Source organism: Ischnura elegans, chromosome 12, assembly GCF_921293095.1.
Source record: "Ischnura elegans chromosome 12, ioIscEleg1.1, whole genome shotgun sequence".
Classification (NCBI taxonomy): domain Eukaryota; kingdom Metazoa; phylum Arthropoda; class Insecta; order Odonata; family Coenagrionidae; genus Ischnura; species Ischnura elegans.
This window is the reverse complement of record NC_060257.1, coordinates 35,516,759-35,538,750: the sequence shown is the minus strand read 5'-3', so window position 1 is coordinate 35,538,750 and position 21,992 is coordinate 35,516,759. Positions and strand designations below refer to the sequence as shown.

At 38.5% G+C, this 21,992-nt stretch overlaps 1 protein-coding gene across 1 annotated transcript in view; it reads left to right on the top strand.

Annotated features, from left to right (window-relative positions):
* The first annotated feature begins 902 nt into the window (after positions 1-902).
* The window catches only part of LOC124168661, a 323,642-nt gene continuing 302,552 nt past the window's right edge, over positions 903-21,992 (top strand). Inside the window, exon 1 of the mRNA XM_046546924.1 lies at positions 903-2,402. Within this exon, the coding sequence (XP_046402880.1) occupies positions 2,047-2,402 (356 nt within the window). The 5' untranslated portion in view covers positions 903-2,046. The remainder of the gene's footprint in view (positions 2,403-21,992) is intronic.

The window sequence follows — 21,992 nt, the reverse complement described above, 5'->3', positions numbered from 1 at the left end:
ATCATCACTACCTCATGAGGGCATTCATATAAAAAATGATATGACGATTATTAAATGTTTTGCATTGATCAGTAGTTGCATAAAACAAGAATTAAAATTTCATTTTGACGATACTTAGCAACTAATAGTTGTATTTTAAAACCAGGAGGTTTTTATCTTAAATTGGGCTAATAAAATGCACAAGGTGGATTAATTTATTCATAAAGTGGATAAGTGTAATACAATTGACATTAAAACCACCGTCATAAATTTCTGCCCATGAATATGGTTTTTCGTTCCTGATCATATTATTCTCTTGATTTTTTTATCATACTCTCTCAGTATTACTGAATTGGATATCATGCACCGTGAAGATTCATGAAATATGTTTTAATGAATGAATCATGTGCATAAAATGCGTGCATTAGATTCATTCATGTATCATCTCCATCTCGTGTAGGCACTTTGGATTGACAAACATTACATTTTTTAGCGGTGATCAATGCCATTACCTATAAAATAAGTATCAGGAGTTATTTTTGAGGATTCTTACTAATCTTTATCCTATTTGCATTTTAAAACGAAGAGTTTTTTATCTAAATTGGGCTAATGAAATACGTAAGATATAAAAAATTGTTGATAAATAAGGGAAGTGGAGTAGGCATAATTTATATAAAGATCCAAAAAACTTTATAAGAATGGTTTACTCTCTCATCCACAAAATATCATATAAAATATCATATATAAAATATCATATCGTCTCAAAAAATATCATAAAAATACGGGTGGTTTAATTGCTGTCATAAACTGCTACTCGTGAATACAGTTTTGCGTTCGTGATCCTATTTTTCGCATGATTTTTTGAGCTCATACTCTCTCAGCATTCCTGAAATGGATGTTTTCTTTCTTTTTCTCAGGTCAAAATGCGCCTGTCCTGTGAGCCGGTGCAAAATCGAGGACAGCGCCACCTAACCAGGCAGCCATCGATTAATGTAACGGCATAGACGCGACTGCGATCTCCCTGCGATTCCGTAATTTATTTGCATATCTCTCTGCGTCCCCATGCGTAGCTTTCAACCAAAGGACTTTGCATCTGATTCCGAAAAATTTTCTCTTCCTATCTGACCCCATTCAGCGCAGCCTTTTCATTCAGTTCTTTTATATTTTTTTTCTAGACTGCGTCGCGCAGTCATAAGATTAACCTACGTGCTTCCGCTGAATATTCAACCGGAGGTTGGAGAAAGGGTGACTTCAGTATTTCCCCGATCCTTTATATTCCATGTGCTAAAAGAGGGCAGTGGAATACAAGAGACTCGAATGCTGTAGAATTTATCCCATCCTTGTTGAAGATCCATGAGGAGAACTCTTAGACTTCAGTGTCAGTGATAAAAGAGCTTAGCAATGCGGTGGGATTTTATGTAGCGTGTGACTTTCAAGGAAGAAAATCAGTGAGTATATCTTTTAAGCGTGATATATGGTGCTTTCAAGTCTATATCGTATTGTGCTCATACTTTGTGCTACTTTCGAATCAAATGATGTGATTTAGATATTATTACAATCCGAGGTGTGTCACTCATATACTTTTACTATGAATTTTCCCTGCTTTTCGACTTTTTAGTAGATTTTTAGTAGCAAGGAAATGGAAACCTCGAGTATTAACGTAAATAATTGCGAGAAGATGCTTTCACAGGGTAGAATTGACGGAGTGATGAGGACTTAATCAGGTGACCGTAAATGCTGTAGATTTGTGATAAATTTTCACTGTAGGTGGCTTTATTCCCAATCTTAATCGCTGTAGCTTTAGTAATCCAATGCAACAAAGTAGCCACTGTAGCCAACAAAAAGTGGAAAAATTTTGATCGGGATCGCATTCATCAACGCACAAATTCTTGAATCCACACCCTTCGTTTCTAACCATCTACTGATAACTCTGCCACGATCGGGCATAACACCGGACAACCCTTTGTGGAACAGTGTTAATATTGTGTGCTAAGTGTATAGGTCGCTGAGAAAGGTGTTTATCCTGACCTATTCCAGTATATTTGTGTGGCCAAAGTATCAGTCAAGATGAGCTTCTTCTCCTCGCTACAACAGTACGTTTCCAGTGGCGTGGCCAGTCTGAATCTGAGCCCTAAGAGATTCTCTCTCGGCCGCGAGGACAATGCCACTGGTCAACCGCCTGGCGCTGCTGAAGAGACCGCAGCGAACACTGGTAGCGTCCGTAGGAAGACCCTACCGGTCACCCCAACCACCGGACAGCACGGTCAACAACAGCAACTGATCCAGCTCCCCGTTTCGCCGATGGGAGGCGGAGTTTCGCCTCAGCGTGGCTCCATCGCTTCGTCATGCGGAGAGCTGGTCGTGCCTCCCGGCAGGAGGAGCCGGCAGTCCTGGGCGGACATTGAGCAGAGCACCGTTTCTGGGTGAGTACTTGATGTCTGTATGAATTGAGCGAACACCTCTTGTGTTCCAATTTCGGGGTTTGCTCTCCGGCTGTGGCGCAGTGCACACGACTTGGACTGCTAGTCACATAAGATGCTCAGCAGTTCAGACCATCTTGTCCTGCATAGTTCACGAATTTCTACATACGGGAATAGGGAGGCCTCGACAGCCTAACTGGATTAAGCACTGGTCTGTCAGTAATCTTTGGATTCAGGTTTGAATCCCCGTTTTGGCGAATGATTTTTTATGCATGGAATTTTCGCATAATCCCAATGATTCTTATTTTACCTTTTCAACACCCTCTCTGTCATTTCCTCTGTCCTTGACGTGTCTGTTTGACGCAATATTCGCAACTCTCTGTAACAATGCCTATCCATTTGATATCTCCCCATTTTTTACTCAACACATTTTATAATACTCATTTTCTTGTTTGTTTGCCCTTTTGGGCAAAATCTCACCTCAAATTTCGACCACCTCCTGATTAGCTGGAGCACTGATATTTTCAGGAATACTCAGAACTGGATGACAATGCAATGTTCTTATACTTTTTACACGATCGGATCGAATCTCTATGTATTAGATAAAAATACCACGTTCTTACACTTTTACGATTATCGGAACAGTATCTACTATAATGATCGGAAATAAAAATTAAAAATTTAGTTCCAAAAATGGCCTCCAAAATGCAATGAAGAAGGTTCAATAATTCTTGGTGTAGATAATGAAGTCTCTACAGGATGCTGGCACGTTAAAACGAAAAACACGTTGCGCAGATAGTTAAATTAATACTTGCTGGTCAACATATATATCAGACTTGTCTCTAAGCGAAAGCGAATCCAAAGCCGAGCCAAATCTTACGCGCGCTCTCTCTCACGCTTCTTCTATCCTTGACGTGTCTGACTCAACCAAGTTTCAACTTTCTGCTACAGTGCCTATCCATATGATGTCTCCTCATTTTTTAAATTTTTTATTGTTTCCACGATCCACGATGACCCTAAAAGCCAAGCGGTAAAAGTGCAATTTTTATTATTCTTGGAGATAAGTGCTGATAATGGTTGGTGGGGTACATAATATGCTGTGGCAAAGGGATACAAGTGAATCACTCAATCTATAAATATCTAATTACCAATAATTCACTTTTAACCCTTTGCCGCAACATAACTGTGCACCCCACCAGACATTATCACCAGACTGCACTTATCAAATAAATTTAAAAAATTGAAATTTTTCCCCTTGGCTTCTGGGGCCCTCAATTATTATGTACTATTTTATAAATTAATGCCACTATCCAAAAATAAAGGCTTTATAGCTGTTTTTAGCGTTGGATAAATAAATATCGTCCCGCCGCACGTTTCGTTCGACTTGCAAAATCCGATATATCGGCCCACCAATTGGTCAATTGTTGGTCAATGGTTGGTCAAAGATTGTTCAATGCAAATCGAAATTTGGAGCAGCGAGCTTTATGCAAGGGATTGAAATTGTGTCTCATCGATTCAGTTTTATTTGAAATTATGACGAGGTTTTCCTTATTTTAGTCCGTGATCGTTTATGATTATCTCATCACTCAGGCATTATATGCAGAGGTATTAACAGAGCAATGGTCTTTCATGCGCCTCGTATGGTAATCTACAGGAGTGATCCCTTTTGAAATGCTTCCACTGAAATTAGCCGTTCGCACTAGAGGTGATGGTCGAGTTTTCCTTGTTCTCATATTCAATGAACGCACGTGCGACGGATCAAGATGAAGTTCGCCCCACAATAATTGGTTCTCTTTGGCATTTCATCCTAAAAGACAAATTAGTTCAGTGCAACCACTAAGCTGGTTTCGTTCAGGGTAGATGAGGTACCTATATCAAACAAATTAACTGGTTTACTGTGATTCTGATTCGTTTGAAAGAGGTATTTATGAGAATTAGCATTAGATCATTTCGTTAATGCAATCCTTCTACGCAATTACATCCTGTTTTATCGCAATAAATTGTCGGACTGGTATGATAATAAGCTTTGCTTCCGTGTGCGTTGGCTAATTATTTAAGGCGATTATTAAAGAATGATAACCTATGTCTTTTATGTCTTTAGTCTTTAACGGATTGATACATTAGAATGCTCATCCTATTAATGCTCCAACACGTAGCAAGTAAGCATTACTTTGTGTAATATTTTGTCTCCTAAATATTTTTCTTAAACTCATCTAACCTGGGGAGACGACTGAAAACGAAGAGATCTTCAGTGTGTCAAAATAAGGATCAATTGATGAAACATTGAAAAAGAGAATGTGACGTGATTAAATAGGAATATTCGCACCGTTAAAAACTTAAGGGGATGCATAAGTCCCGCACGACCGGTCATTTTTCATGGTGTGTTACTAGATCAGTACTGAGCCTTTATTATTGACATTTTCAGAGTGCATAAGGTATACCATATTTAACGTTTTCCTGTGCAGCTTTGCTTCAGGGTTGTCCTCCGCGTCGATTTATCTTCTCACGACAGTTTCACCGACATTGCAGCACGCGTCTTCAGGTTTTAAGTGTCCGATGCAAGTTTTTTTCCCGTCTTGGTTTTGCTCAGGTGCGAACTGATTGTTCGGTTTGTCGAAGAGTTTCTTCCAGTCGTTGGAGAGCAAATGGCTGTTCCCCTGTTGAATTTAGATGTTTTCGCTAAATCTGTAGCCTCTCGTAACTTAGGGATAGTAATGCTTCTCTCTAGCGATGAGTTTAGCAAAGCTGAGTCTACAGCACCGCTTCGCGGATGCCTCCATCCTCATTTAACGTTTTCTTGGAGAAAATATTCTAATTTTAACTAGATATTTTTTCATACTTACAGTTTCCGTGTGTGAGTTGGAAGCTAATGTTGCAAAGGGTCTACTCTTAATACCCCGACAACTTCTTGATAATAAGTTTTTACGAAATCATGCATCGCATAAAAAGAAAAATAAACGACCAGTTGAGCGGGAGTGATACGTCTTCTTAAAGTTTATCGTTAAATTTTTTGGAGCTTGTAATTCCGAGGGAAACCCATAGGGAAACATAACAGTGGTTGAGCAGAAGAATGCATTGAGAGCCCTTCGTACAAAATCGATGAAACGAAGAGGAGTTTTGGTATTTTTTCTTGTATAAATATTTTTTTCCGCGGCTAATTACTCCTTTCCTTTATTTTTTTTATGTTCAGCGTCTTCCTTTTGGTCCGTTAATTTAAATGAAGAGCCGTCTCAGCACAGTTAAACTTAAGAAAGATGCTGGGTGGAAAGTGGGCGGAAAGGAAAGAATTTTGGGCTTCTCAAACCCGGCAGCCAATAATTGCCCTCTCGTGAAATTTTTATTTTTTTGACCTCGCCCTTCCTTTTTTGTTTTTCGCTTTTGCATAAGAAGTCACAAAGGCGAATAAACTATTCTTTCCCGGAGATTCTTGCATTGAACAATGGTCTTGAGATGCTGCCAGATATCTGATTCTCCCGTTTTTCGATAAAAGGTTATATTCCACTTATTCTTCATGTTCAACCGTCGAAAAAGAGTCAATCGGCTACTCAATGATTCTGCAAAGGATTTTCCGTCGGCAGTTTGATTACTGGTGGGATAAATAAGATTGTTTTGGCCACGTAGTGAGAAAAGAAGACGGCAGTAAGATGAAGGAGTTTCTGACAGCAAGCCCGGACGGACGAAGACTGATATAAAGATCGAGAAGGTGATGGTGAAGCCAACTAAAATCTTATTTGGAGAAGGTTAGAGATTCAGAACAATAAACAATGGGCAGAGAGAGATGGAGAGAAATTGTTGGTGTGGTTAATGTCTACTAGGATATATGTTGCTCTGGGAGAGAGGTTGTAACTTCTCGAAAGGCAAATTACATTGTATAAAAGTAATTTTCAGTAGAATTTTTAGTGTTATCTTAAGTTTTTTAATTACAATGCAACCAATAATCGTGTGATAGCGTTATTTTATCACTTAAAATTTAATTTGGGTATTTTCTCGCTAATTTTATATTTCTCTCCTTCCATGTAAAAATTCATTTCTAAGTATATACTGCTAAATGTACATGCTCACCTCCGAGATTTGTCCGACTAATCTTGTCTTGTGTCACACGGCATGCCGTATTTTTACATTAGAGAATGTGTTGGCTGAGGGTTCACCTATCACAATGTATAGCCCCTGTGTTTAGATGATTTTTGTCCCCTGGAAGCATTCCTTAAAGAACTCCTGTTATCATGAAACTGAATGAATTTCAATATATTATTCTTCAATATGATTATTTGCTTGGTACATTAAATTCTTCTAGGAGGTTCGGACGCTGAACGAAGAATTTTATTTTTCTTTTAAGCTAAAATTATCACATCAGTGATTCACTAAAATGTATTGCGCAACCAAATCCGTCTGAGATAATGAAACGAATTTATGCTTCCTCCGTAAATTGCTTCCGCTACTTTTAATCCTTTTCTTATTTGAACATATATCCCCCAGTTAATTATTTATCTTTCGTGTACGCGAGTGCTTCAATCTTATGAAAGTAGTGTTTAGATGTATAGCAATTAAATAGGATTGCATGATAAGCATATCCAATAGGAATTAAGTATTCGTGGAAAGATAGCACGGGCTCTATGTAATGAGAGTGTACAGCTGTGGAAATTCAATTAAGCGGCTAGATTATTCAAAGTTGCCAAATCCAATTAAGGTTTAAATTTATTTGATTGTTTTCTTTATGCTTTTTATGCTCTAATCCAATAATAATAAAGCTTATCACTGGGCTGAATTCAATTTCATAATAAATTATAGGAACCTAATTTTTTCAGTGAAATAGGTGTTTCATATTTTTCTCCCATTCTACTGCAGTAGATTCCGTTTAATGGGCCCACCGGTTACTTGGGGCAGCCGCTTAATTGGGGCAGATCTTGAAGAACAGAACCCAATAGAGGTATATCCCAGAGTATTCTCCGCTTATTTGGTACAGCATGCCGCTTTATTGGGCTAGGAGTCGGCGACATAGACTCTATACTGGCGCGAAATTAATTTTTTTGTTTTCAGAATAGGTACTATTTTTTTTTTCCTCTTGCCCTATTTTGAAATCTCTTGTTGTTATATCATCCGCAATGTTTCTTTAATAGGACTTAGTAAAAGACATTCATTCAGCATCGCCCGAGGCTGTGAAAAAATTGCTTTAATTCTTAAAAATCATAGTAAATTAACTAAAGTCGATGATTTATTAATCAAACTTATAGTTTCATAAACTTATGTTGTATTTTAAACATTCTTTAGTCTTCTTTCTATCATTTTAACGTTTGTTTATGCCCATATACAGGATAGTTCGCCTAATTGGGGCAGCCGCTTAATTGGGGCAAAGTGTACAAGTCCCGATATGCCCCAATTAACCTGAATCTACTGTATTAGTAAAGTATATGTTTTTCATACGAAATCGGAAGGCTCTAGTTTGATTCTCTCTTAGGTCACATGCGCACTTGGAATCTTGATTTCTACGTTCATCTAAATTATCATTCTTATAGTTCGTTTTGAGATTGTTTTTTATCTTCATTTTAACTGTTAACAATTTGGATATATATAAATACTCCTTATGTAAATTTTACGGGGTATTATCACTAATTTCCAACTGGTTGCTTTAGGTTATGGAATTAAGTCCATTTTTTTCTGGATTCCACTTCACTGTGCGTCTGTCTAAATGAATTTTTATTCTCGGAAATTCCCTCTTTGATTTCTGATCCGATTCATGAAGTAAAAAACTTTATTCATCTCAAAAAGCCATTTATTTTAATGGTATGGAAATGGAGGTGAAGAGTATAGGAGATTATATTTTCATTTCATCAAGGTTTCTGAGGTTTTGGATTCCAGTTCCCCTAACGTATCTTGTTCCCTCCGGTCATTGCTTTTACCCACCTCCATTACCGATCTCTGTGTTCGTTTGTGTAAATGTTTTCCTATCTTTCGTTTGACTTCTATCAATTATATTGCATTTGCAGACCCTCCAGCTGTAAGTAAATTTTAATGGGTAATCGTCAAAATATCTGTATTTCCGCGGAAATGACTTGAATGAATTCTTCCTCAGGTTTGCAACCGAGTTAGGGTCTGCAAGTTGTAGTCAAACGTTTCGTCGGAAGACTTTCCAAGCATCTTCAGGGCTGATGATGTAGAGGGATGATAACCATCGGCCCTGAAGATGTTGGAAAAGTCTCAAAACGAAACTGCGGCCTGCAACTTAACAGGCCCCAAGCCCAAATGGAAATCCGAGAAGAATTCATTCAGGTAATAATCAGTTTTCCGATTTTTTTCTCATGATTATCATCGTATTATACCAATTTAAATTAATAATTACTCTCAGGAATTCGCTCTGCGTTTTCTGAGCCAGTGAGCAAAGTATTTGACTGAGATTCATATCATGTCAGCCCTTATCGTGAATTCCTTCCGCTTTACCTTTCAGTGTGGTTTAGAATAAGCTCCTTGTCTGAAAATATGGCCAATCCAGGATTTCCTTTCGTTATTTTGCATTCGAATTAGTCACCGTATTTCTTGCATCCCTTTCAGCACTTCCTCGTTTGTGACTTTCTCCTCCCAGAGTATTCTCAGTATTTTCCCGTACTGTATTCACCATACCTCAAACGCCACTATTCCTTACCTTCTCTCTTATACCAAGAGTCCAGGTCTCACTACTATGAAGCACGGCGCTCCATACGAATATTCTCATTACCAATATCCATAGCTCTAATTTAGGTAGTGCTGCTGCTGGTAAATAGTTTGTTTTTCTTGTTATAGGGTAACTTAGCCTGGTTGAAGCGGCTAATGGTTTCCACCTTACTTCTCCCATTTGATGTTATTATGCTTCCCGGATAAACAAACTCATTCAGAGCCTCCAATTTTTCCCCCTCTTGGACCTACTCTACTGCTGTACCGTGTCTGCTTGCAACCATAACTTAGGTGTTTTTCTACTTTCCTACTGCATGGGAAAATCAGCTTTGTACGTAGTCACGAGCACGGTTGCAAGGTTTTATACACCGTTGATGAAATTCACCGTAAAAAATCATTTGGCATAGCCTGGGTTGGAACAGGAACTGGCTTAGTGGTGTAACCTGACCGGCAATTGGGATATCCGGGTTCGAATTCCGGTGAAGCCAAATGATTTTTTTCCTGGAAAATTTCTTCATTGGTGTGTAAATTGTTCAAGTTTATTTTAATGTTTTAAGATGAACAGGAAGGAGTTTATAAGAGGACCGTTATTTTAGTGTTAAAAAAAAAGGTTAGTGAAGAGTCTAATCTGGAGTGTTGTGCTTTACAGTGCAGATACATGGACAGTTAAGAAGGAGGGCAAGATACGACTTGAGGCGTTCGAGGAGTAGGTATAGAAAACAATGGAGAAGGTGAAGTGGACGGAAAGGAGTAGGAATGACGAAGTGCTGGACACGGTGGGTGAAGAGAGGCAGCTTCTTGAAAAGATACGAAGGAGACAGAAGGTATGAATGCAGTGAGTACTAAGCGTGGAGGGGATGTTGAAATCTGTGTTAGAGGGCAGAATGCTAGGTTAACTAGGGAGAGAGAGGAAAAGAATAGGGTTTTTGGACGGAATGAAAGAGGAAAGGCCTTATTGTGATCTAAAGAGGGAAGTCCATGAATGCAGGGGATACTACCAGAATACTTCTTGAATAATCCATGCACACCTACCTTAATCGGTAGAATACTTAAATAAGTTAGATAAATTACGATTAGCTCTCGATAATTCCCCTGTGATTGCTGAGCCGTTTGGTGAGAAAAACAACTTGACTGAGCTCTGAATCCATTTCGTTTGATCGTATGGAAATGGAGGTAAGGAGTATAGGGAGCTTATGTTTTCATTAAATTACTCGTCCGGCCTCAAGGTTTACCTCCTTTTTTTCTACCGTCCCTACTCCCCTGAATACGACCACGGAGCTTCGTCAAGCACGTCGGCTTCTCTGCCATCAATGAACGTGGGCGGGCCAACTTCCTCGCAGCCATTTATCTCAATGGAAGATGACTCCCTCGGGATTTTCGCTCCGAAATCCCCGTGGTACAACCGCCTGAGAGGGGCCTTTCCTCAAGTCTTCCCACCGCCTTCCGACCAATAAGGGAGTGGATACGTGCTTTGAATAGACTAGCGTAGTACGGAGTGGCCCGACGACTAAGAACTATGCGCCGACAGCGGTGAAATTAAGAGTAATGGCGGACCGACCCGAAGTGTTGCGGTGTACTGCAGTGTGGTTGGACCGCGGTCATAAGTTTCGTCAAGGACGGTTTTCAGTGAATGGCGCAATCAATGCTCGTTTATATAGAAAAAATAGCATGAAATTTAAGTTGTGCACATAGTGAAAAATTAGATTTACAGCATTGAGGTGTTTATAGGAAAAAAATCTCGCTTTCGCCTGCGGTCTCTTCCGGTTACTCTGTCAGTTTTTACAGTTTTTGGTCCACCGTTTTTTTTTGGGATCGTTTTCTTTGGTGATATCTAACCTATAAATTCATTTCTTACAAGATATGTTAGCCCTTTCAATTCTGTAACTGCATTAACGTGTGGATATTTAAAAATTGTCGCTTCATTTTTTTTATTTCCGTCGATCCAATATTAAATCTTAACTCTTTTAATTTCTATGACTGCATTAATGTATGTATATTTAAAAATTATTGCACGTTATAGTGACTTCGTTTTGTTCTCTCTGCCGATCCAATCCATTTGCGGGTGAAGTTTTGGGAGGTAGTTCCAGGAAAGTAGAGCCATTTGGGACTTTTCCTCATTCTCGAGAGTATCGGACTAGCAGGAAATCGTGTGGCGAGGATTGTTTTAGACCCAGTGACCCTTCATTTGATTGCGCAGCGCTGTGTACACTACGCTACCCCACCACGGCCTATCAGCTCGTCCCTGATTGTATGCACAATCGTCAATGCGTGTTTGCTTCCCGCTACTTCACCTTCGCTCTCCATATTGAGTTCCCTTCCAGTCCTCTGCCTAACCCATAGAGTTGAAGTACGCAGAAGGGATCAGCTAGCCGCGTGGAGGCATAAAAAATAACTCACACAACATCATATCACGTGCATTTAAGGTTAACTAGAATATATCAACGTGAAATTAGTAATAAACAAATTTTACTGAAGTCATTAATATCGCGATTGCTTAAGAATTTTTTTAGTGTTGGAAATAAGGCAATATTATGAGATCGTAGGCTTTCTCGGCGAATAATTTTCAAATTTCAAGTTTTACCTTTTTTACGCTAAAAATGTTAAGATGATAATATGAGTTGCAAACATGGATGAATTTACCGAAAAAGACCAAGGGAGCGAGAGAAATGAGGAACTGAGGAATTCAACCGGTAGATAGAGGAAGGCCCCCAAGAGAAAATAACCCAAGAGCAAGCTACTTGCGAGTAAATAATACTCATGTTAAATCGATTACATGACTCACCAATTAATAGTAGAAAATAAAAATAAATTAAGAAGGATTTTAGAGACACATTTTTTTCTGAAAACAGTATCAAAAGCACTGAAATGTGCAAAGTAAAGTTTTCATCATTCGTAGAATAATGCATAGGTGCTGATTAGGTTTAGATATTAATATTGCTGCCATTCCTAGCTCAAATTTAAGGCTTTTCTACGCTAATTCCTAACGAACCAAATCAGAATCCACGATTTATTCTTCAAGAAATAAAAAACTTTTTTTTACTTTTTGGGCATTTCCATGAAAATGTCAACTATTTCACTCAAAATAAAATTTAAACTGGAAATATTTTATCTTGATAAATTAACAGCTGAATGCATGAATTTTATGAAGTTGGTATTAGAAACATTATTCAGAGCCTTATTAAAAGTTTTCAGATTATACTTCGATTCACACAGTTTTGAAGATGTTTGAAATCATTACACTTAGGAGGTTGACCTGGTAGTAATTCCGTCACATGTTGATTTTGAGCTTATTTAGAAGGTATTTCTGTAGTTATTTTTTTTCTGCATATGAAAATCACCTACATTAATGTTTTTTGATCATGCACAGTTAAACATTTTTGCATTTCTTTTGTATTTTGCAATTTTATCGAAATATCCCATCTCATAATTTCCTCTAAAGGTAATTCCGTCACAAATGGAATAGCCCTTTTGGTACATTGCATACTGTTTTTGGAAAAAGCGTGGTTTTAAACCTTTTTTTTATTATGTTAATATTCATAGATGAGTCCCAATTCCATCTCTTAGATGGGTGAATTCTGTTGCCACCTCGGTCGCATTTTTATCGGTTTTCAAAAATGTCCGTGGCGTAGTGATGACTACAGTGCGATCCTTTTTTCCAATACTTTGTGGTATAATGTTTGTAATTGCGAGGAATAGCATTTAGCTCTTATGAATTTTCATAGATCACATCATTTTGTACATACATTTCGATTAAAACCCCTGATTATACATTCTTTTCCCGTGAAACTTGGATCATTTTATTATTAAAATGAGACATTGCAATATTTCCACTCATAGTTTTATTCTTACACAACGCGTTTCGTCGTTACAAACAACATTACCAAGTGTGAAAAAACGGCGACGTAACGATATAACGACGAAACGTGTTGTGTAAGAATAAAACTATAAGTGGAAATATTGCAATGTCTCATTTTAATAATATCACGAACTTCCACCACATCGTGCCTAACATCGTACAAGATATTGGATCATTTTTTCCGTCAGCGACGCGAGTGGCGACTTTTGAAACACATTTAAATGCGCGGTGGTTGACGACACATTTAGAGGCCGACTTGAGGATCATCTTACGTAATACTCGTGATTATGTATATATATCGACGGAGATGCTCTTATCCCTGCTGGCTCTTAAAGGCGGAGTCACACAAATCTCCTCCTTTGTCGCTCGTTTGGCTCCGTGAGATTGCTTTCATAGTCAAATGAGATCGTTTTGCGCGGTTGCATGGACATTGCGCTGTGCAGGAGAAGTTGTAATATCACTTGAGGAAGTTGCTCGCATTCCTAGATTTGTTTGAACATCTTGCAGTGAAGTGCCGTTCACACTTTGATGCAATAGCCTATTCATTCAGTTGATCGTAAGAATTTTGAAATTACCACCTAGAAGATTCTACTGAGAGAGTGTATTTTTTGAAATACAGAGTTTTATCTATTTTTAAAACTTTTTCATTTTAAATTTTTTGTTGGACTCACCGTCCCCTTTTTTCTCAATTTTAATTTTGAAATGCAGTATTGTCGTAATTTGTTTATAGATCCCTCAAACACGTTTCAACAACAACAGCAGTGATGTTATTATAAAAAGAAAATCCTGCAGTTGATAGTAGATTTCATTTAAAAAATCCTCAGGAAACCTTTTCAGACGCATGGAAGGTTATACCTATCCTCCATACTCTTTTTTAATGGTTTCATTTTAGTTTCTACGGTCTCCCTGAGAAGCCTCGGTGAGTAACTTGACTCCTCTTCTAAACTTTAGGAATCTTGATTTCAATGGCGTAGCCTTACTCCAACGCGGTAGACTATACGCGGTAGGTAATACTAGACCTCCTTCCTGAGCAGTCGTACAAAAGTTTCTTCATCAGTCTCTTTTTTAAACAAAGGTTTGCTTTTAGAGATCTCGGAGCAGCATTTTACCTCCAGTTTCGACATGAAGGATAAAATGAAATAGTTTTTTTTCCGGATGGATAGGTAAAAGAAACTGTTTATCCACCGAACGGTAAAGAGTCTTAGTAAATATTAGGTCGAAAACAGGTATACAAATCACTCATGAGGCGCACCTTAATATTTTATTGTACTCTTTAACAACTTTCACTGTTGTTGTCGTAGCACCTCACGCTACACGCCTACTGAGGCTCATGGGGTATTAATTAAATATAAATGAAGTGTCTTTCTTTTAGTTTAGTCATCCATCGACTGCCAGATTATTCTCCCTTTCAATTAAATATTTTTCCTCATAATTTTCCAAGATTCATTTAATTTGTCACCTGATTTTCCTGAGTATCATTATGAGTTGAGTGGAATTAGTGGGTGTGTATCTAAATTTTTTTCGCCAGAAGTGTTGCCGGAGCTGTTGTCAGTTTTATGCCAATTTTTGTGATTTTTATTCGATGCTGCATCCAAAAACTGGAAAGGAAAACGTCAACGGAGCCTATTGGATTGAGTGAGTGTGTTTCAAGACCGTTTCTTAAGCAGATTTTATTCACAGAGTAGAGTGTCTCCTCCTAAGGTGAAGTGTTCATTCAGTTTTAGAATGTTCCATCCATACATTCGTAATAATTTAAAATTACATATAATCCGGTCGCAGCTCCTCTGAAAATCCACACCTTACACACCAATTGCGCAGCCCACAAAATTGAAGGAATTAGTGGAGTGCTATTATGAATGTCGTTTAATTCTACCTGGGTATTTTTGACGGTTACCCGGGTATTTAAGAGTAAATGAGTATATTAACCCTTCCCTCTTAGAACTAGCTCCATCCAAACTGATTTTTTCTTTCGTATCTCCACCAGAATAATTACAGCCATGGGAGTATTTTTCTTTCGTTTATACTTAAAGACCGTCATTTTCATCATCATCACTGGTCAAACATCCTTAGATTGCTTTGACTCACCTTTCCAGACGATTGTCCTATCAGCTAATCTTTTCACGCCTTCGTATTTCTTCTCTTTCACATCCTTCTTTACTTGTTCTTTATATTTTGTTCAAGGTTTTCCTTTTCCGTTCTTGCCATTTACTTGTCCCTCGACGATTGTCTTCATCAGGAACACATGCTTCAAGATACGGCCTATGATGTTGTTCCGACTTATTGTCGAGGTTTTCATGAAGCTTCTCATCTCTCCTACTCTTCTTAGGACTTCCTCATTACTTACTTGGTCGATACATTAGATCCTCATCATTCTTTTGTAGCACCATATGTTGACGGCAGAGAAAAGAACAAGCCCTTTTGATCTGAATATTTTATTTCTTTGTTACTTATTTATTTCATGTAGGGAAAATATTGGTGTGTATCAATTTTGTTGATATTTTGTTTTTTGAGATACCCATTGCAAGCGACTCTAAAACAGTTTATCTACTTATATACGCAATAGTGTAATACATATACTTGGGACTGTCATGTAGCTGCACATGCTGGGAGTTCTAAGCACAGTTCTAACCTCTTTACGAATCATAGTGAAGTGAGTCTTACTCACACTATTGTGTATGTAAGCAGCTGACACTGATTGCTTAATCACATCGCATAATGACACTAACTGCATGTTGAACAATATTGAATAATGAAACCCAATAGTGAAGAACTGTTAAATCTATTGATGGATTGTAATGATACCAATGGAGATAAAGACTATAATCCTGAGAGCAATGACAAACGCAAAGAAGTAATTATTGAAACCCTTTGATTCACTGACACCAATATGTTACTAAGCCCACCACATATTGCTACAAGTAGGCTATTGCTATAGGCTATTGAAATTTAAAATAAATGGATGAAAAGTCTACGTATCTAAGTGCAAAGTACAGGGACAGAAAATACAGTAACAGTGTATAAAAAATACAGTCTCACATTAGTCAAATTTGAGTAAAAAGATGCATGAATTCGAATACCATGCAAATCACAAATGAATTTTGAACCAAAACCCAATTTCCAAATCTCCCTAATAAATCGCAATAACATCAACCAAGGATAGATGAACACTTACTTTTAAATATTCAAAAGATCTTAAAAATATAAAGATTGGTCGTCCCACACATTTATTCTCCTATGGAGGAAGGATTTTTCAAAATGCCCGTTTTTCATTCACGCCTATGAGAAAATGGGGATCGGGTGTAGTGGCTAGTGTGTTTGCTTCGAATTCCGTGGGCCAAGGTTTCAATCCCGGCGGTGCACGAGATTTCTCTGAAAATACCCGAACCCACATGAGGACACACAGCACTCCGTCCGTCGAATAGGACGTTAAGCCGTGTTCCCCTTGGCGCCTTTCGTTATGAGAAGGCTTATACCGACTTTGGGTTTCTCTCCACCCTTCCTTCCCTACCATGATAGCGCATATGATCTCAGCTGTCGATCACCTCCTCCAAATGTACACCTTCCGTCCTCGCTAGCGGAGGGGTAAAGTCCTCGCCTGCCAAATAGTGAGTCGAGGGTTCGAATCCCGCCTGGGTAGGTGGTCCCTATCCAGGGCATGGATGCTTGTGTCGTGCTTTGTTAATTACTCCGTCATAAAAGGCCTCTATGTTCTGTTTACGAGGAAGTTGAAAATAAATAAATGAAAAGCCATTACTGTGGCTTACAAGGGGAGTGTCTTATAAGTATATGTGTATCATAAAAAACTTCGTGTTCCGACATGGACATAACATAATTCAAAGCAGGCATTCCGTGTAAAAAAAAATGATAAAAACAGACGCTGCGGGTGCAGAAAAATTTAAAAGCATAAATTTAAAATTTTTAGTGAAAATAATTGTGAGTACTTTAGTGAATTGTGAGTAAGAAGCTTCTTTAAAATAAAAAGTAGACAGAATCTATGGAAAAAGTTCTGTAAACCAGACTCAACCCAGGGATGTCTGCACAGCATCCGAGAACCGTAACCACTGGACCACGGCTCAAGCATCATTATATTGTTATTTTGAGGGAATAAATTTGATCTGTAAATGTTCCACTGAGTTTTTTCTTTAAACTATTGGTCACATAAACACATATGAGGGGCGCACTATTATAATCCATTTTCGGGTGTACGTCTGCGTGTTTAATATTTATTTTGCTCGCATCCTTGGAAAAGCCAACGTTGAAACCAGGTTTGGCACGTTGAGGAAGATCATAGACCTACTTCCATCCGTCATTGATGCTATTCCCCCATTACAAATGGAAGGTATATATGAAATTCCGTGTTCATGTGGGTCTAGTTACATCGGACAGACCAAACGAAAGATAGTGACAAGGCTGAAAGAGCATGAAAGGGCGCTGAAGGTAAGGCAATGGGAAACTTCAGCTGTCGCCGATCATTTTATGTCGGGGCCAGGACACAAGATCCTCCTGGATGAGGCCAAAGCCATTGCAAGAAAATCTGCATATTATCCACGGCTTATTAGAGAGGCGATAGAAATTTCTAAACGACCTATGAATTTTAACAGGGATGATGGATATAATTTAAGCCATGTGTGGAAGAGATATATTTCAAAAATTTGATAACAATATTCCACTTCTCATCTTCCTTTTTTATAGTAGATGTTTTAAAGAAGTTGGCTTTTATTTTATTTTAATTTACTTTTTTAAATATCTTGACAACAATGGACCAGTTTTTCCAACGGTACGATAGATGTTTATATTTTCATTCTCCTGACGACGTTCCCAGTAAGTGGAATGAAACGTTGAGACAAATATTAAGCACGCAGACGTACACCCGAAAATGGATTATAATAGTGCATCTGATCGCTGCGAAAACCTTAAAACTAAAACATATGAGGGGAGATTCGAGGATATCTCCCGATGGACTAAATCGCTACGAAGTGTGATGGCATTCTGATACCCGCTTTTCGGACACTCCGCTTGTTAGTCTGGGTTGAGCAACATCCTCACCTATACAAAATAAACTTCGAATGAGATCACTGAGTAAGCAATAACTGAGTTGATCACACTATTTTTGTAGTTGACTTGAGTACGAAGAAAATGACATTTCCCTTTTTGCGGTGAGGCTTTTTTAAAGAGGTATGTAAATGATTGCTTAACGCAACAAAAAAACCGATTTTGGAGATAACAACATGCTACTCTACAACACGCTTTGATAGGCTTGTGGCGGGGGGTGATAAGAAATAGGTCGTTTACACATATAAAGCAAATGCTTCTACGAAATTACGCCTAGAATTTATTCTACTCCTTTGTCGTGCGGGGGAAAAACGAATTCCCATGCCTATCCGCTTGGAAAAATATCTCTCATAAGTAAGCGATCCCAGGATCCCTTAGTCCCAGGAAATAACTACCGTTATTTTTGGTCTGAATTTTATGTTTTCTGGTTAATGATATGTTAACGAACAACATTAGCAATTTGTAAGAATCATGCATCTGTATGATGCTATCATCCATCAGTAAGCATTGAGCCAGTGCAGTAACGGCATTTCACTGAGCTAAGCGGTAAAAAATTAAAACGTCGTTGTATTACATACAATACGCCGGGACCGAAGACGTTAATTTATCCTCGAAATAACTTACCAGTGACGTAGTCTGGGGTGAGTTCTACTCTACTATGTGTAGAAAACCTTCGAGTAGTATCGAATCTCAATATTTCAGTTGACTCGAGTTTGAAGAAAATGACATTTCCCTTCTTTTGCGGTGAGGCCTTCTTAAAGAGTGATGTAACCTTTAAAGAGAGACAGGGCGTTTGCGGAGGGGGGGGATTGGAGGCAGTGTTTCCGACGAGAATGGGCCACGTGGAAGAAAGGGGTGAGGTGGGTAAGGAGACGTCTTGAGGAGGCAAGTGTGCTGAAGGTGGGCGGGGCCGGAGAGAGAGACCCGAAGAAGAAACGAGGGGCCCTCGAGCGTTTGAGGATATAAGTTTGTTTGGTGCGAGGAAAGGAGCAAAGGGCGTATTATTAAGGACGCAGCAAACATGGTGACGGACTCGAACTAGAATTTTTGAAGTCATTCAATCCTGATATCGGTTGACTGTAGTCTTGGAGCTATGGAGACATTAGTTCCCTACAGAGAAAAAAATTGTTGTAGACAGTGCTGTAGTTGGGAAAAAAATTTAGGCGGTACTGACCAAAATTTGCCAAGAGCTGAAAATGTATTGACTTTAGTATGGACCGAGGATTGCCTTTAATACCATTAATATTTATATATTAGTGCTCAAATAAAGTTACAATCACCCGCTTTGTGCCTGCGAAATCCACAATTTGCGTAAAATACTCAAAACAACAAAGCCGTCTTCTAGTAGCTGCATCATCAGTTACTGCTAGTTAAAGTAATGGCAGTTCCAAGCCATTGAAAACCAAATTCAATTACGTGAAAACTTACCTATATATTGATTCATGCGTATGAGCTCAAAAGCACACATCCGGCCGCGATTGAAATGTAAAACTCTTACTCTTATAGTAGTTCCAAGTAGTGCCACGAGATAACTCTGAACGAGTGAATAATCATTTGCGATTTTTATTTCTGAAATCCGTTGGAAAATTTACAGGAGGGCTAATTTTTACAGATTTTAATGGTAGTTTAACCGGTACGCTTGCTACGAGTTTGGATTTCAGGGGGTTCGCAGTACTGGCCCAAATAGAGCACTGGTTGCACCTTCCCTGAGCGGGCGCAACAAAATTCGTATGTCGGCATAGTGACTGCATTACTCATTGTGGGGATAACAAACGGTGTCTGCCACCTTCAATTCGCTATGCGAGCTAAATTCATTTGCACGGAGCGCAACCATATTGGTTCCGGTTACATTTCCTATTTGTTCCGTCAGATGTCAGACTTGCTGTGGAAGCAAATTCATTTGTTGTTTTTGGCGTTTAGTTGCTACAAATATTCCGGCGCTAGTATTCGTTATTGAAGCAAATTATCGGTATTTTATGTCGAACATCTGCCTAATTGTTAATGTGATTTTCTCTGTAAATAATGAATTTTCTGTTATTTTTTCTTCTGACATTTCAACATTTATTTGTAACAAAAATCATTAAATACCTGAAATATAATATAAGATACTTTAAACAATTCACAATACATGAGCGGCAGTGTAGCTTCACTCTGGGTAAGGTCACTCTAGTAATACCTTTGCTAATACAATGAATACAAATGGACCTTAATCAATAGCAGCCTAACAACATGTTGGAATTATCAAGAGACAAAATCATGAAACATTATCACCATACAATATTCCTCTGGTTATTGCATGCTTAAAAATAATATTTAATCTACAAGTATTTATGAGAAATATTTAGTTATATTTAAATGGTGTCCCTAAACATCACACCATTTTCTCTCTCACTACTACCGGCCGAGGTGGAGTGAGTGATACGTTCTCCTAAGGTGACGTTTCAGTCCAGCTCAAAAGATTTGATGTTCTGACGAGTTCCTTATATGAAATTCTAGCAATTATTTATAAATTTTCAAACACTACGATGCAGACTGTTGGCAACATATTTCTACATCTCAAAAGTGGAAATTCTACCTCGGAGAATTTTCACGCATGTGTTGCGTATGATATCATCTACATTTACGTACCACCCCGCAAGCCGCCTAAAAGGTGTGTGGCTAGGGGTGTTAGGACACCAGCCATTTTCATATACAAAGAAAGTGCAGTTTGCTCAACATACGCTCAAAACTTGAAGATAATCGCATACGTTTTAAACAATTGATGCGTTGGGAAACTAGGAAAATTGCGACCAGTCTAGTAGGAATAGTAGTATAGAGAACCACACGTGGGTCGAGCATTTTTGGAAACGGAACGGAATTTTATGATATGGAATCGTCTGAAAATTATTATAATTCGCCGTAATACACAAACCTTTGTTAAACTCACATATTGTTGCGACCATACGATATTAAAACTATTCCAAATTTTCTTTGTGTGCAATGAAATAAAGCAAATGTTTTTTAGCGTACCCAAAATAATTAATGCTATTATTAATGTAATCATAAATTACGTTTGAAGAGAAATCTGAGATGAAGACTGGAAGCGTTCGATATGTGGGTGTGGAAAAGAATAAAAAAGGTTGAGTTGACGGAGAGGAGAAGGAACGAGGAAGTGCTGGGAAAAAGAGACTTCTTTATGAGATATGAAGGAGACAGAAGGTATGAATGAGGCAAGGAAATACGGGGGAGAGTATGTTAAAAATAGTCCTAGAGGCTTGAATGTTGGGTATTCGAGGCAAAAGTAGGAAGAGAATAGAACTTTAGATAGAATGTAAGTGGGTAGGACTTATTTTGAACTTCAGAGGGAAGTCCATATAGGAGAAGGAGACTGCCAGAATACTTTAACTCCATGCAAACCTACCTTCAATCGGTGGAATACTTTGAAAACGGGTTTTCCAAAGCAATTGGCACGTCAATGTACAAATTGGAAGCATATTGCTACTACCGGGGATGGGATTTTGAGAAGAGTGTAAAGGCCGTTTTACACGGGGCACGGAATTGCGCAGGTTAGAGCTGCATTAATTTCTAAAATGGCGTGGAATTGCACGAATGCACGAACGAAATTATAACAGGGGCTATTTTGCCGTCTCGCATCCACGCATTCTCGCATGTGTTCTAGCAATTCACCGCTTTACACGACGCAATTTTGATTGCACCTCCGCACGTACGTCAGATTGCGCAATTCCGTATACCCTGTAAAACGGCCTTTAGAAGGTAGATTGTTGGGTTAAGGAGGGAGAGGAAGGAAGAGAATTTGATTTTTCGATAGAATGAAACGGGGTAGGCCTTGGGATCCCACGTTTCCCTCCTCTGTGGCGCGTTGTGCCGCATTATTTCAGGTATCTTGGGATTTAAAAAGTTGTTGCAGAGGTTTGAAAGGAATGAGAGGGAAAGTACGAGTGAAAAAAAAGCATTTAGATGAATAATGGAGGAATGAAGGTGAAGGAAGTTGGATACGCTGTGGGCATTGGCAATGTAAAAAAAGTCTTGATCAAAGGAGC